At 47.3% G+C, this 15,471-nt stretch overlaps 1 protein-coding gene across 2 annotated transcripts in view; it reads left to right on the top strand.

Moving 5' to 3' along the window:
• LOC142582794 (sodium-coupled monocarboxylate transporter 1-like) overlaps positions 1–12,509 on the top strand; it is a 117,127-nt gene extending 104,618 nt beyond the window's left edge. For both annotated transcript variants that reach the window (XM_075692837.1, XM_075692838.1), the window contains exons 11-16: positions 329–396; positions 1,241–1,327; positions 3,929–4,119; positions 6,315–6,412; positions 6,875–6,966; positions 9,696–12,509. In XM_075692837.1, the coding sequence (XP_075548952.1) occupies positions 329–396; positions 1,241–1,327; positions 3,929–4,119; positions 6,315–6,412; positions 6,875–6,966; positions 9,696–9,797 (638 nt within the window). In that variant the 3' untranslated portion in view covers positions 9,798–12,509. The remainder of the gene's footprint in view (positions 1–328; positions 397–1,240; positions 1,328–3,928; positions 4,120–6,314; positions 6,413–6,874; positions 6,967–9,695) is intronic.
• The last annotated feature ends 2,962 nt before the right edge of the window (positions 12,510–15,471 follow it).

Here is a 15,471-nt window from a genome sequence, read left to right as displayed (position 1 = left end):
GCTTTCTTACCTGATGAAAACTATGTCCATTACACTTAAAAATGCTTGTGTGTTGATAACCTCCGCAACTCTTGCCCACGTTAATTCTCAGGTTAATTTAAGAAACTCGCGATTTTTATTTTCTTATCTGCTATGACGATCACGGGAAAAGCTCCGGTTCAAGCTTGAACGCATAACATAAGAAACTTTTGGACAGTTTAAGGATTGGGCTTAGAGCTTTTTTAATAGCAGCTGGGGCGATCGTACATAGTAGTGCGTGTGATTTGCCCGCTTTCGGTAGATATTGCGCTAACTTCGTATTATTCTCTTTTTCTTTTTTGTTGCTCAGCTTCTGCTTACGGGATTCTCACAATCGGGCTGGCGTTCCTGGCTGGAAGCATTGGCTCTATACTCAAGGTAGGCGCTACAGGACGATTTCCCTGCGGCAAACCTCCCTTCGTCTCATTCTGCCATAGCGCTATTCTGCACTAAAAGTATTAGGTAGAAGTCAGCCGGTGTAATCGCTCGGCCGCTACGGTTGTGGGGACTCCTGATGTATCCACGATGATACCGGAATACCGCTTTCAATTTGCTGCGCGATGTTCGGCGCTGTAAGTAAATCGCGGTTTAGTCTCACATAGGTCGATAAGACACGGTAGCGTTTCAAGGGAAGGAACAATCGACACGGCATATTTGTTTTTTTTTATGCTGAGCGAGTCATTTGTAGCTCTTAAAGCAGCCGAATAGTAGCCATCGAAAAGTAAAATATACTATTTATAGCTATATAAGGGAATATTGTCGAAGCAAATTAAGTTCGATAACGCAGGACGTTCGAACTTAAAAAAAAAATAAAGAAAAAATGAAGTGTTTTGACCTCTCACTAATCCATACAGGTGTTTGAACTTCACTGGTTTGAGGCTGCGTGGACATTAACCCCCGATTATCATTCATAAACTCAGCTAATAATTACTTTTCGCTTTTACCGCATGTTTTTTTTTTTTTACTACATTGTCAATCCGCCTCGTTGGTTGTTGCTTTCCGGCTGCTGAGCACGACTAGGTCGCGAGTGCGATACCCGGTCGCGTAGACCACATCTTTACGCTGCCGGAATGCAAAGACGACCGTATATACGCCCAGTATGGTGATCGAAACACAACCCTAGGGGCCCAGAACCACTTCGAAGGTCCCGACCATAGCAGCCGACTTTAATAATAGCCTACTGTAATAACGAAAAACGCTCTTCACTTGTCATCTTGTCCAGGCGGCCTTCGCTATGTCTGGAGCCCTGTCGGGACCGCTCCTGGGAGTCTTCGTGCTCGGTATGCTGCTGCCTTCCTGCAATGGCAAAGTAAGTGCTATCGAGAGCCATTCTTTCTGCTTGCGCAGTGTGGTTTTTCTCCCGATGTAGCGGTTATACCCGTCGAAACAGGAACCACCCAAAAAGGTTCTCAAGAGTGTTTTCGTACTGCCATTCTGGGCTTGGCTGAATGCCTATAAACTGCGAGTTGAATTTCGCAATCGCTGGCAGTGCGCGCTTGGCCGCGCAAGCTTGGCTCGTTTTGTGCGTTGTCAGGATTGAGGGCTCAATCCCATCGCTCGTAATCAGTTGTCAAGATTGGAGTCGGGCATGAATTAGAAGGTAGCTGGCCCATGCCGTCGTCCAACTTATCCACGCTGAGGACGTTGTTGAAGGGAAGAGAAGAAGAGAACAAGAGAAGAAGCGCACAGCGCAATCTAAATTGCTATTAGCTTTCGAATACGACCTCCTTCATGGCGACCAGGCATGAAAAGCATTGTCGAGCGGTGTGTGTTTTCTTAGCCTTCCTTGTTTCAGTCACGCTATCTAAATTCGGCGCCATGATGAGTCAAGCGCTCGTCATGTTAAGCTTAATTTGTTCGTGTCATCTTCGGTGTTCTGTCGTCCATTGTGAAAGGAAACAGCCCATTCAGTCGTCGATTACAGTTCAAGTTGAAGAAATGTTTTACTTGTATTTGTTGTTTACAAAAATGCTTATGCTTACAAGATTCTAGGTCTCTGTTCAGAAAACGCCCTTACGCTAGAACTATTCGTAAGAAAACATTTCACTTAATCCTGATGCTGGACATAACATTAGCCAAGGCAGCCAACCAATGACAGAATGCAGTTACTAAAGAAAAGCCTTGTTAATTTGGCCCCTGTTGTTCTTTTTTTTTTACCCCTTTTGGTCGCCGCTGTTACATATGTCAGACGCTAACCATAGATAATTAAAACTCTCTGCTGGCCTAGTTGGTACATGGTTCAAGCTTAAGAATGGCGCAACATAAAATACACGGACATGAAGCACTGGACGAGTGCCAGTTTCAACTCATTTATTCTGGAAATCTGAAAATCTCCGTGTATTTTGTGTCGTGCCATTCTTAAGCCTAACCACGGACAAAGAGAGCGCGCATGTTTTCTGGACCGCTTACTTTTCGGGCAGAAATCTTCCACTGCATTGCATGTGGTGTGTTTCCAGACCTGCCGTCGATATAAACGTGAAATCCTGACGCCGCACACAGGAGCAATCACGCTTGAATGCCATTTACCAGAAAGGCACTTCGAGTGTCAGCGTACGCTCGATTAATCTGCTTGGACGAAAAATTAGGATCAAGATGATAATGTATTGATTCTATTACCCCCCCCCCCACACACACACACATACACACTCATACGTAAAATAAGCATCGGCGTAAGCCGCGTCCTTCTTCGCGGCTCATTGATTCAGCAGCTTTGCGACTCTAGTCGTGGAGCGGCTTAACAAAACTGGTCACGTGACCTCTGCGATTCGCCAGTGTGCATGTGCCTTCCGCAAGAGAAGTTACGCGAATGTGAGCTCAGCTCTTCAGGTCATAATTGTAATAGCCGTGCTGTCTATATCTTTCTTTCCTCCTTTTTGTTTTGCTGTGTGTGTGTGTGTGTGTGTTGTGTGTGTGTGTTGTGTGTGTGTGTTTGCTTGTGTGAGAGAGAGAGAGTCAGTGAGTGAGTGAGATCGCCTTATCCGTCCTGCGATGACGTGCCTTAAAGCGCCCGCGTAACAGCGCTTGCTGTTCGTGCAGTCTTAAGGCGTTGTCATTTCCTTCTAAGACTCCAGTTATATTGACTTTGCGACGAGTCGTGTGTTTCCTTTAGGAGAGGAACATAGCGCACATCGACGCTCTGCGCATCGCGTGACCTTGTTCTTCCGCACCCGTAATGCGGCTGTATAGCCTGGTGTGTATATGCAGCGAAACAAACAGTTAATGGACTGCGTGCGCTTGGTGTCTCTATAGTCGCTCCCCTTCCTTATGGAGTGGCTTTGTGTACTTGCAGAACGCAACTGCGGATCTAATGCAGCGTCTTATTATTACGTCATGTTTAACTACGCATTGGATTTTCCGGGTAGTGTACAATAATGGTGGTGGAGAATGGTGGTGACGGAAGAAGAGAGAATTGGTTAAGGTACTGGCGTTTCGGGTCACTTACGGCTTACTTCTTCATATCATTTTACGTACGTGTGTACACGCAGAAGATGACGGGCTTTCGTGGAACGCTTATCTACTTCAATACTGCGCGTAGATAAGACCATATATAGGTAGCGTGCATTGAGGTCATTGAAGCTGCCGTATTGTTGTACGGCTAACACGGTCGAAAGCTGTTCGTTGTATGGGGATGCGCTTTGTATCCAACAGAGTTGTGGTGGCCGCAAATCGAACAATGAAAAACGGCCCCTGCGACGTCATGCAAATACTCTATATTTTCTCGTTTATACGATGTTATCTTCTATCTTGTAACCTGCTATCTTCTATCTTGTATCTTCTATCTTGTAACGACAAGTTTTGGATGGAGAACAGCTTGTGGGCGGTACTTCTTTTTTCTTTTAATGCTCAACTCAATCATCTCTCTCCCTCATTTCTCCCTTTTTGTTTTTCTTTTCGTCATCGTTCACACCAGGGCGCCCTGAGTGGCCTGCTGCTCGGCCAGGTGATCTGCTTGTGGGTGGTTGTGGGTTCGCTGTCCAGCGTGCCCTTGAACGAGGACCTGCCCACGTCGACATCTGGCTGCGTGCGACACGATAACGCCACGGCGCACGACTTGTTTGGTGGAGTAGATGCCATGGACGAGATTGCCGTGGATAGCCCAAAGTGAGCCTCTTGATACGGGGCCTTCGAGACCCGATAAGATTGTGTTCACTGCTATGTTTCGCACGCCCTAAATCTACGGGACTTTTGTACTGAAAGGAAAACGTTGTACTGAAAGGAAAATAATAATGATTTATATCATTTTTTTGTAACGAAGTGCATCGTAAATGAAACAGAAGGGGGAAAGAATTTGCAGTTTCCCTGCCAACGCGAAGCCGTGGCACGATAATTCGCACAATATTAAGCGTGGTAAGGCTTGCACAGTTTTATGCGGTGTTGGTTGCAGTGAACAATCGCGGATACACGCGAGAAATCTCCTTTCGTGAAGGAGGAAACTTTAGTCAGTGATGACTCTAGTCCGAATCGACTTCATTTATGTGGGTGACGCTCCCCATGCAGGTGGCGAAGCGGAGAGACACGACCCTCGCTCCTCTTTCCTATCCCGCTATTTTGCGTCTTGCAACCGGCTTCGTTTGGATTGTTTCACCTCCGTACATATTGGCAAATAAGCTGCAGAGCACTGCATCAGCCAGTGATTCTAACGAATGTTCAAGAGGTCAGGCACAGGCGCACTATTTTTTACTCGGCGGAGTGACTGAGAGGTAGAATCTTCGACTGGCAGTCTGTAGGTCGGTAGTTCGAATGCTTAGGATGAGGTAGTGAACTAGGGCAGCGAACCCATAACATCTATCGCTGTAAAACGCAAGGCGCTAACGGGACCACCGAAACAGAACGTAGTAGCTGGTAAAACATATTGCGCGAATACGTTGAACGTTTGCTGTTGGACTTACGGCAATGCACAGCGAAAAGAGCTTGTATTTCGCGCCAAATTTTCACCTACAATAATCTTGGTGCGTATCAGTCCCATATGCAGCTCCAGTGCATATATCATCGCGTATCTTGCGGCAAGCTCCTCAAAACTGGTGCAAGAATCTCAACATTCTAACGTTTAGCGCACGCACCCTGAACGCTGGCGCGACTATCGCGGTTGATTCTCAACCCTTTATTGTAAACATTGCTTAAACTTTGCCGATTAGTCTGTGAATATGTGCCCTGTCACACGTTTTCCGACGCCCGTCACCTGTAATGATGCGTTGCCGAAATAGAAAGCACCTTTTTATCTTTACTGTACCATCTTCAGAAGACGTCCGTTTTCTTAACCGCATCAAGTATAACACACCGGCGCCGTATGGAGCTCTCGGTTGTGTGTGTGTGTGCCGAATATCGAAGATAGCTAGCATGAGCGTAGTGATTACAGGATGACCGCCAGTGCGCGCGGCGAGGAGAAACAAGAGCAAGAAGTAGGAAAGTTCGAGACTCGCGTCTCATGAGTCTCTGATGAGGTTGTTTTGATGGCACTGCGTATCGACTAAACTGGCCGGCCCCATTTTACGACGACGACAGTACGAGCTAAATGCGAGCTTCGTTGTCGTCGTCGTTTCGACAAATGTGCTGCTTTGTAGTAGAATGCAACATTAGGAAAGACGTTAGTGGACAACATGCACAGATGACCAAGAAAGCCGCACGCGAAACAAACAAAGCAGTTCGTGCTTTAACGCACGCGTTCCCGCATGCTCGTGATCCTAGTTACGAAAAGAAGAGAAAAAAACAAACAAATATGCTAGAGGCGCCACGCCCTGCTTCATAGCCTATGATAGTGTGGGAGACGCAAGGAACTTCCTACGTTAATACATATACGCGATGTGGTGAAGCGATTAAAGCGGCAGCGTCGGCTAGTTGGTGATTCATATTATGGCAGGAACGGCGCCAAGTAGGAGGCCGTAACGAATGTTGCGTAAGAAGAGGGACACGCTGCGCCTTTTACGTGCCTTCGCTTAGCCCTCGTCGTTAGCGCTGAATGTAGGGAAGGGAGATTATATATATATATGTGCTACCTTTTGAGCACGTCAAGTAAAAAAAGAAAGGCTTCTGTAAGCTATGAAATATTTCGAAAGAAAGGCTTTATATACTTTAATAAATCTGTACATATGAATTTCGGAACAGTCCACCCGTAATGGTTGAATGCGCTCACGTGCACGAGTAATTGAATGCGTCGCTCTCCGTCCTTTTTCGCTATGCACGGAGCCTAAGAGTTGTGTACGTCGCCCTTAAAGCAAACTTGTTTTAGATGCCCTTTGAGGGCACTTCTGATTCAGAACCATTGTTTCTCTCTTATTTTCTTTTTTCTCTCTCTCCAGAGGTATCGAGTTGCTGTACCGGCTGTCGCATCTGTTGGTGCCCGTGCTGGGATTCGTCGTGACCGTCTTCACGAGTATCGTCGTCAGCCTATTTACAGGTGCTGCTCCACGCATGGTGGACCTTCAGCCGCCACCCTTCCAAGCGATAACTTATTGGCCTTTATTTTGCGCGTGCGTCCGTTCGTGCGTGCGTGATACATGGTCGCCGAACTCGCACATAACTCCATGCTGCTTTCTCGCGGTCGAATATTTCTGAGATGACGTTCATTGCGCGAGAACTGAGACAGCGAGCGGTTGCTGAACTTGTGCTGTCGACATTCGTTCGTATAAGTTTCCGTAGTGAGCGTGAAAGTGGCGCAGTGAACATGTTGCGTATTACGCTGAAGGATAAGAACCTACCTCGTTAGCGTTAATATCGCCCCACACAGAAGTACTGGAGGGTTGAGTAGGAGGGAAGACTAAGAGATGGGTAAACCGTGATGCCTCAGGGGCGGTGACAAAGGGTTTCGCCTTGTTGATTGAGCCGCGCTCTCACACTTTGTCCCTCCTCTTTCACGCAGGAATGAACGAGGGACGACTCCACGACCCGGAGCTCTTCACCCGATGCGTCGCCAAGCGCTTTACCGCGCCCGATGACAAAGAGGCCGGAAAGGTATGTTGACTGATGACTGAAGGCGTTCGACATCTTTTCTGTCGCAGTCTGTGTGCCTCTTGAACGACAGCGTGCATGATGCTTTGCCAACTAGCCAATCAGTGTGTCCGTTTTGCACCTGGGATCAGCATTCTGAGCTGCACCCGTTGTTTTTTTTTTTCACTTGTTTTCCAAAGGCACACGTAAAAGCTAGATTGCTAAACTATGAAATTGCGAATAGGTCAGTTTTATCGTGGGCAGCGGCTTGGCGTAAGCCAGGAGATTCGTACAAATTAAAAGACAAGTGGAGACGCTACCTCGAAATTCCTGCACCAAATGGGCGCGGCGCCACAGATTTTGACAGTCTCTTCTGTGACGTCATCTCTGTTGGAGAGGGCAGTGACTTCGTTTTTGGCCTTGGCTTGGTCTGTCAACTCTGTACGCGGCGTACATCGATGAATATACTTTGCAGACGCGATCTAAACCGTGTGATCTTTGCTCTCCGCTTGTCTGTCTACAATGCCCAGGCCTGATGAGGGGCTTCTTAAAATGAAACCATGGACAGGTATCTTCACGAAAGCAAGATGTTGTGATGTCTTTTTTTTTTTTTTTTTTAGCGCGTATGCTCTGTAACATTCGCATCGAAGGCTTTTGCATCGGAGTCGATAGTTGGAAAGTCAGCTAATTAATCTTTGCTGATTAGCAAATTAGCCTTATTGCGAAAGACAGCCCCAGTTGCTTGAGAAATTCACAGTCTCGCAGTTTATTTGTTTTCTGTTCTTTTCTTTTTTTTTCGCTTGGAAGCTCCTTGACGATACACTCTGTCTATGAGCTATGGGAAATGCTGGTATGACGTGACGAATTTTTCGCTTCTCTGTACTACTCAGAATTGTGCAAGGGGTAGGGCTGTGGAAAAAGAAGTAAAGAAATGTATGCTGCCTACTGACCTCGCAAGCTTTTTAACATTCATATCAGCGTTCCGCTGATCTTTTGGAACCTGAGTGCTGAAGGCAAATTTCACAACTGGTGCAATGAAACTCTGAGGCCATGCCCTCGATCGATCGCGTTCGTGCGAAGTTCAAAGTCCAGCGGGACGCCGCGGGCAATCCATCATTGGATCACTTCCGACGCCTATCTGGCGCGCTCGGCAATAGCGAGCTTTGGCATAACGTGATGTGTGCTATATGTGACCACGATACGTTAGACCCTCCACGCATGCGCTGCCTCTACGTAGAACCGCGGTAAAAGATGCCAAGATATCGCCGCTTTTTGTATACTGTCATCGCGTGCCGTGCTACAGCGTAGAATCAAATTTGTGACGCCGGGAATAACTGTCGTTTGAGGGCGTTACGCATCGCCAATCCATCAACAACGCTTAAACGGGCGCGACTGTGCAGGCTCTTTATCAAAAGTAATGCTGTGGCGCCGCATGCTGGCTGGAAATCAAAACACTTTTCCGGCTTGCAGTCGTCTCTCTAGACCTAGTGGCATCGAAACGCCAAAAACATTGCCCTCAGCGGGAGGTGGGACTGAGCGATGGCTGATTTTACCCACTTATTGGTGGCACGAGCATCGTGTGACACTCTTGTTTCTTGCGCAGCACTTCCGGTTCACCTCCCGAGACGACCGGGGAGAAAATGCAAAATAAATCAGAAAAAAAATTAGAAAAAGAATAGTACAGTACTAAATTCGTGGGTTTCATTATAGATATGATATCAGAGCATAAGTTTAGTTACAAGTTGCGTTACTGTAGTGTCTGGAATAATTACAATTAATTAGAAATCACGGAGACGACCGGGGACGAAATGCAAAATAAATTGGAAGAAGAAAAGAAAAATGTAGCACAGAGTTAAATTTATCAGTTTCATTATAGATATGATAGCAGAGTATACGTTTAGTTACAAGCTGAGTTACTGAAGTGTCTGCAAAATTATAATTAATTATAAATCACTGATTACCGCACACCAAAGCATAGAATCGTAGACTTTAGTGACCCGTCACGTGATCACGACTTTGGCGAAATGCATGGAAACCCGGAAGTAGGAAGCCGAAGTAATGTCGTCACTAATGACGTCACACACAAGAAGGTGGCATGATATTTAACGGGCTAACTAATAGAAAACATTTGCCCCTGAGTTCGGTTCGTGCGTTGCGTTCGCCTAAAATTAACCTAAAGAACACCAACGCCGAGGTTCGAGTGCCACTAAGAGGCACCTAATTCAGAGATTAGGGTCGGCTACGATTTTTTTGTTGCTGTCACGATGGAGAGCGAGTGGCAAAATCTACTTCCAATGGAAGCGGGTGGTCCGGGCGCTGACGTATTGTTACGCAATACGGCAACTGCATAAGATGTGCGCACAGCAAAATAACTTAGACCCGTGAAAATGAAGAAGAGTGTAAATTGGTCTTTAACCAGCACCCTTACACCCAAAAAAGAATATATGGGTGGGAATTATATAGACCGATCTGCAGTCTCATTCACTTTTAAGAATGTAAACTACTTGCAGTGGGCCTTACATGTCGCGTATACCGCAAAGCTGACGCTCTATACGCAACAATGCCGCACCATGTTCCACTCCTCGTTTCCACTTCCTTTAGTTAAGACAACTCAGCACGAACTGAAAAAAAGTGACGTCTCTGAACGTGATCGATCGGGGACGCGGTCGTTGTGTTGGCTTCTAACTTCCTTCTCTTTTATTATTGCGATAAAGGTTGATTTATTTGTCTGCATCGCTTTCTTTACCTTACAGTCCATGGTCACAGTCGACGGCTTCAACGATCCCAGCATCCGGGACCAACCGGAATTCAGCATATCAAACTTGTCCAAAGACCGCGCGAGCACGAACTTGTAACCACTGCCTTCCGCGTAGCTGTAGTAGTGCCAATACCGTTCATTCCTTTATATGTGCACGCGCGCATTTTCGTCGGAGGACCGAACGATTCTCATCGCTCTGTATTGACAGTGGCTGTCTTGCGTGCGACTCCTCTGGACCAAGCTGTGATCTTCATAGCAAGACTTTTCTTTTTTTTACTGTTTGCTGCGACACTTCACGTATTACGGAGCATATTATCTCAGTTGAACAGGCCTTCTTGGTGCTGTTGTGCAATGCTATTTGGTTGCTAGTAATTACGATGCGCTGGTTTTTGTAATATGTTTGTTGTTAAAGATGTTCGAAATGTTGCAGCTCGCAGTGTAACTGCGAATTGGGGCGATCTCTCCTTGACCTCTCTATGTCCAGTTTTCTTTCTGTAACCCTCGAGCTCAGTAGTCGTCGAGCTGTATAGCCTATACAACTCGTACAATGAGAACCACTGGACACATAGACTACACGCTGCTTCGCAATTTATTGTCACAATGGATTTGTGTGAAAAACGGCGTTATGCGGCCGTGATAGTGTCACAGCGCCACCTTACGCCGTCAACACTTCAGAGCAGCTTCTCGGTACATTGCGCCAGCACAAAATCGATTTCCTAGCGTAGCCCTCGACTAAATGTAAGCCTAGACGAGAGCATCGGCGCTGATGGCGACATCTTGTGACGCTGTGCTCTAATCCAGAGCGCGCGGAATTCTTGTAACCACGACTGACCGCGCTCAGTTCATTTGCCGGTGTAAATGTGTCGGCAGCGAATAATTATTGCGATGGTACTTCCGTAGTTCTCGAAGGCAAGGTTCCTGGAACCTGCGAATCTTTTGGGGGACATTAGAGTTAATAAAATTTTGTGGTTTTACGTGCTAAAACAGCGAACTGGTTTCGAGGCACGCCATAGTGGGGAACTCCGGGTTGCCACGAAGCCACAATAATGTATGAGGCCCCGAGCATGAAGATCGGACAAATCCATGCACGAGCCATCATTCCCATGGTGGCTGAACGATCGCAGCGTGAGATTGGATAAACTTTATTAAATGTCCTGCAGGACACGTGTCAGCGCGCAGTGGGCTTCTCCCACGCAGGGACCGACAGGGAGTACCTGTTTCCTCTAGTAATTGTAGGAAACTATGGGCGAGAGAAGACAGCGTATCTCGTAGATGTATAGCAGCGCATTCTCACATTAGGGGGGGGGGGGGAAATGTAGAGAGTCGCCATGGCAGCAGCGAAGCAGTCCGGCCTGCATGATAGTGCCAGCCTTTCCTCCTTTCCCCACAAGAACCACTTCTCTGTCTCACACATTAGGCCAGTTTTGCCCCAGGTGTCGCCAGTGCGGTCCGGCAAACTGCTCGCGCGTTGTATAGGCGAGGGTCCTGACCTCTGTACAGTTTATTTTAGAGTTGCGGTATGGCCACACTGACATTGGTGTTGATTTGGTTGACGTTGTGTGCGACGGCAGACTACGGCACAACTTGTTACTGGAGGTGAACAAACGTGTGCAGGGACTTAGAAGGACACTCATATAGGTTGGAATAGGTTGGCTTTGGTTGAAATAAGCTGCGTTATAGGATACGGTGAGGTTAGGTTGGGGTATGTTCGGTTAAGTAGGTCAGGCTGGCATAAAAGTAGTTAAGTTGGGTTAACTTAGCGGAGGCGTTCTGGCGTGAATGTATATTGGAAGGCGCAGAGCGCGAGCGGCAGCTAGTAGAGATATCTTTTGAGGCTGATTTCAACAAAGTTCGTGTAGCCGTAAGCTTCGATATTAGATGGCGCATGGCGCGTTCGTCGCCCGATCTCTGAGGCAGCGGTAGAACCTTTACTGCAGTGACTGACTGTGTTATGCCTTCGTCTACCTAGACATGTCGGAAGCGAGTAATTGCCAAGATGATGTTTTTGCACCTTTTCTCTTTTAAGTTTAAGGGTCATTCAACGCAAGAACTGCTGTTATGGTAGACGCTGTCGCAATGCAGTATTGGTACGAGCACTGCTATTCTCTGATACCTATTCCAGTACTGCTACATTAGTGCGTGTGCTAAGGTCTATGCTATGCTAAACTTTCAAATGTATTTCCTCTCGTGAGGTCGCGGTTTTTCACTGACATGTACTGTGTCTGTATCAGTGCCTGCTAAAAATTTCCGGGGAGTGCATTAGAAATGGTATGTTCTTATACTGTCTCTTTTCTCTCGCGGTGAAAAAAAAAAAAGAAGTGCAGTTATACATTTAAATGTCATGTCGGTACTGTCAGCAGAGCGGGAACACGGTCTGTAGCGTTCTTAGAGCTCCAATGGACCATCCTGTGTTCGAACTTTTCGCGCACCATTATATTGCAGCTGTGTTGTACATACTATTTTTCTACAGTGAGCGACCACATACTTAAAAAGACAGAGACACTTGTTTCGTCTACATTATTTACATTGCTTTTTGCGCAACAGCCTTTCCACATTTTTGCGCTGCTCATTGCGTGCTTAGTCACGTCGGAAAGGTGCACCGTTTTTTTTTTTTCTCTATGACTGTAGCATTTCTTGGAGTGACAAGTGAACGTGGTTTGCATACCGAGCTTGTGTGCTCAGTTACTTGAACCGCGCAGTGAATGAGAAAACTCCATAAGCTCACAGATGACTCATGAATTGTTCACCCATGTTTGTCAGCGTCCTGCAATATGTATAAGAAATTAAACTGTCACTCCTTCATTGCGAATCGTCTTCTCAGTGCGGTGTAGAGTGATCGAGAATCTAAACCTCGTCCTCGATCTCTCTAGCAACCTCTTGGGCGTGTTGAGAATGCGAGGTGTTAATATTTGCTACGCTAACCATTCTCCTAAACGAAAGAGAAAAAAGAAAGCACGGAATACAAAGGCCCGAAATCTAAAGGTAAGTACTGCTTTTGCACTTCAAAGGTTTTCTGGCACGAAGCGTCTAGCCTAGAAAAAATCGAGGCACCGTGCTTTATAAGAGAAACTATACTCGTTAAATGCGACGCAGAAGGCGCGTTGATTCGGAGTGTCGCTTGCGTGGACTATACCTGTTGACCTGAAACGTCTTTAAAATCGGTCAAAGGGTAATAGGCCGCTTGCTAAAACGCCATGTAACGAAAACAGGTTATAGCATTATGGCTTGTATCTTTGGAACTGTGCCGCTCACGCGCACGCATGCCTTAATTTGGTACCGTCGTATATTGGAAGGAAACCATTACTCCAACATTCACGTGTCGCGTGCGCAGATGACGCCGTTGTCGTGCCATGCAATGACCCAATCGGAGATTAGCCTCTGGCACGACAATCGTACGTATGTAGCTCGGTGGTACCAGTGTCTGGTAGTACTTTTGTCGAACTGAGCAGGAGTGGTCGCGTTTGACCAGAGATCACTCATGCATAGCAGGTGTGATCCACCAAACTCAAGACAGCAGCGCTCTTCAGAAGTTAAAACCTACAAGTGCCCACTTATTTTTGCAGAAAGTTCGCGCTTGCACGGTTATAGAGCTTCCCCCCTCCCTCCAAGCGTTCGACACGTATGGTCTATAAATGACTTGAAGATAATCGGGAAGCAAAACAAAGGGGATATGCAACCCCTTTGACAACGCCGTACCGTGTCCGTCTCCATAGGGAGCTCAAGCGCAGGAGCCTCGGTCATCTATATACGAGTGAGGCGGAGCGGTGCAGTGCAGTCTCGGGTGCGAGCACAAAAAAAAAAAAAAAAGAAAGGAGGAGGGGCTCATTTCTTTCTCCTGGTGCCCAAACAAAATCCTTTGCAAAACAAACCGGGCACACTAAGAATAGGCAGTGAGTGTGACTGCAAAATTAGACCGCAGGACGCCCGCTAGCTGTAGTATAAGTTAGGCATGTAAGCGTTCTAGTGCGGGAATAGGCGTAATTTGTGCGTTTTGGTTACGCCATTTCTTTAAGTTGGCGCCCACGCACCGTCTGCAGCACGCACGAGGCGTTTCACGTGTGCCACTGCGGCTGCGTCCCTGCTACAGCTTACCTGATTTTCCATGTTGTATTTGTTTTGTTTTAAACCCTCTTCATAAAGTGGAAGAGGAAATAGAACACACAAAAATAATACATATGTAAAGTACGCTCGCTTTTGGCTTTATGGACAACAACCTTCATGCCACCGGCGACTGATGGCATAATGACCTAAAGGTCCTTCATTCTCGAGGCCGATTAGTAATAGTTCACAAAGTTGGGTCGTGTTTTTAAGGAGATTGCATCTATAGCGCGGCGCAGGCTTGGCGCACCTACTCATCTCGGGTTGCCGGAGACGGCAGTACGGATTCTTAAAGAGGTGCGCTGTTTGTGTGGGAGCTTAGCCATTAATGGGGAGCACGCTTCGGCCCGGGTCCCGCGGTCCGATACTATAAGTGGGGCGTGGCCAGGGGGTGGCACACCGGGACGTGCCCCCCTCCTCCCTTATTCCCCCGAAATTTCTGTGTGAGCATGCGGCCTTCCTAGTCCCCCGCCCCAGACAAAGAGGAATCCGCGACATCCCTCTACGCCTGCCCCCCCCCCCCCGCCTCAAAAAAGAAAGAAGAAAAAAAGAAAAGAAAATTGTGGCTACGCCACTGGCCGTGGTAGTGGGGACGGTGCACCTCTGGTTAATACCTTGAGGAGGGTAGTCGCCGAAGAAATTGCGGCGTTTTAATGTATATCCATGAGGAATAGCGGAAGGCCCGAACCAAAAGTGGAAGTTACTCCACCTGACGTAGATTCACGCTCCCTGTACAAGGAAAGCGGCGAAATTGATACATGCACTCAGACATGCCGTATTTATATCCAACGAAGAGTGAACGAAAATAAAAAAGTGCACGAAAATACTTATATTCGACTGACTAAAGCGATTTCATCGTACAGATTACGATCAAATTTCTCAAGCAGGACTTGGCGATGTTAGTAATGTCTATACCTTGTCGAGAAAAGATATTTGCGGGAACTGGAAGCGTATACATAAGGCTCTGCTCACCATATATGCTGCTGCTGTAAAAGGCACTTTATTGCGTGTGGAATTATGGGCAGTGTCCTCGTACGTGTTTGCCGCTAGAGTGAGGCGCCGTTGCGCTGAAACGCCAGAACAGTGCCCACGTTCTAGCGCGGCCGTGATTGAGGAAACGCCTAACGTTATCTCGAGAAAAAAAAAAAAAACTCAAGGTGCATCATTGTTGAGAGAACGAGGGAGCACTGGTACACGCACAATGCACTGCTGAAGTAGACGCAACGCCCGCTGGGTGTTGCGAACTCGCATTGGCGGCCACCGGTCGAACGACGATCACAGAAACCGAAAGAAAGCAGCCACCATTGAAGCATTTGCCATAATTTTCACCACACAAGTCACGCATCCAGGAAGAGGCAGTTGCCCTGGAGACAACTTCGGATCGACACCTTCCCCCCACCTCAGCCTCTATCACGCTATCATGCACCGCTTCGCACTCTACCCTTACATACCGGTATGCCCTTAATGCTACGCATTATGCGCGTTCCTATATCACAATCACCTGGGAATGCCCCCGCGCACGTATCCCCCATCCTCAACTCCACACCTGGACAGTGGAAAGGGATGCCGTGATGGTGGGCTCGTCATTACAGGATCACTTCCGCCTGGCCTGGGCGGACTAAGGCGACAGGGATCCTGGACCGCTGCCGGTCTGCACTCCGCGCACGTTTGCT

This window comes from Dermacentor variabilis, chromosome 5 (genome assembly GCF_050947875.1).
Source record: "Dermacentor variabilis isolate Ectoservices chromosome 5, ASM5094787v1, whole genome shotgun sequence".
NCBI lineage: Eukaryota > Metazoa > Arthropoda > Arachnida > Ixodida > Ixodidae > Dermacentor > Dermacentor variabilis.
The sequence above is the reverse complement of the archived record's forward strand: the minus strand, read 5'-3'. Positions and strand labels throughout refer to the sequence as shown.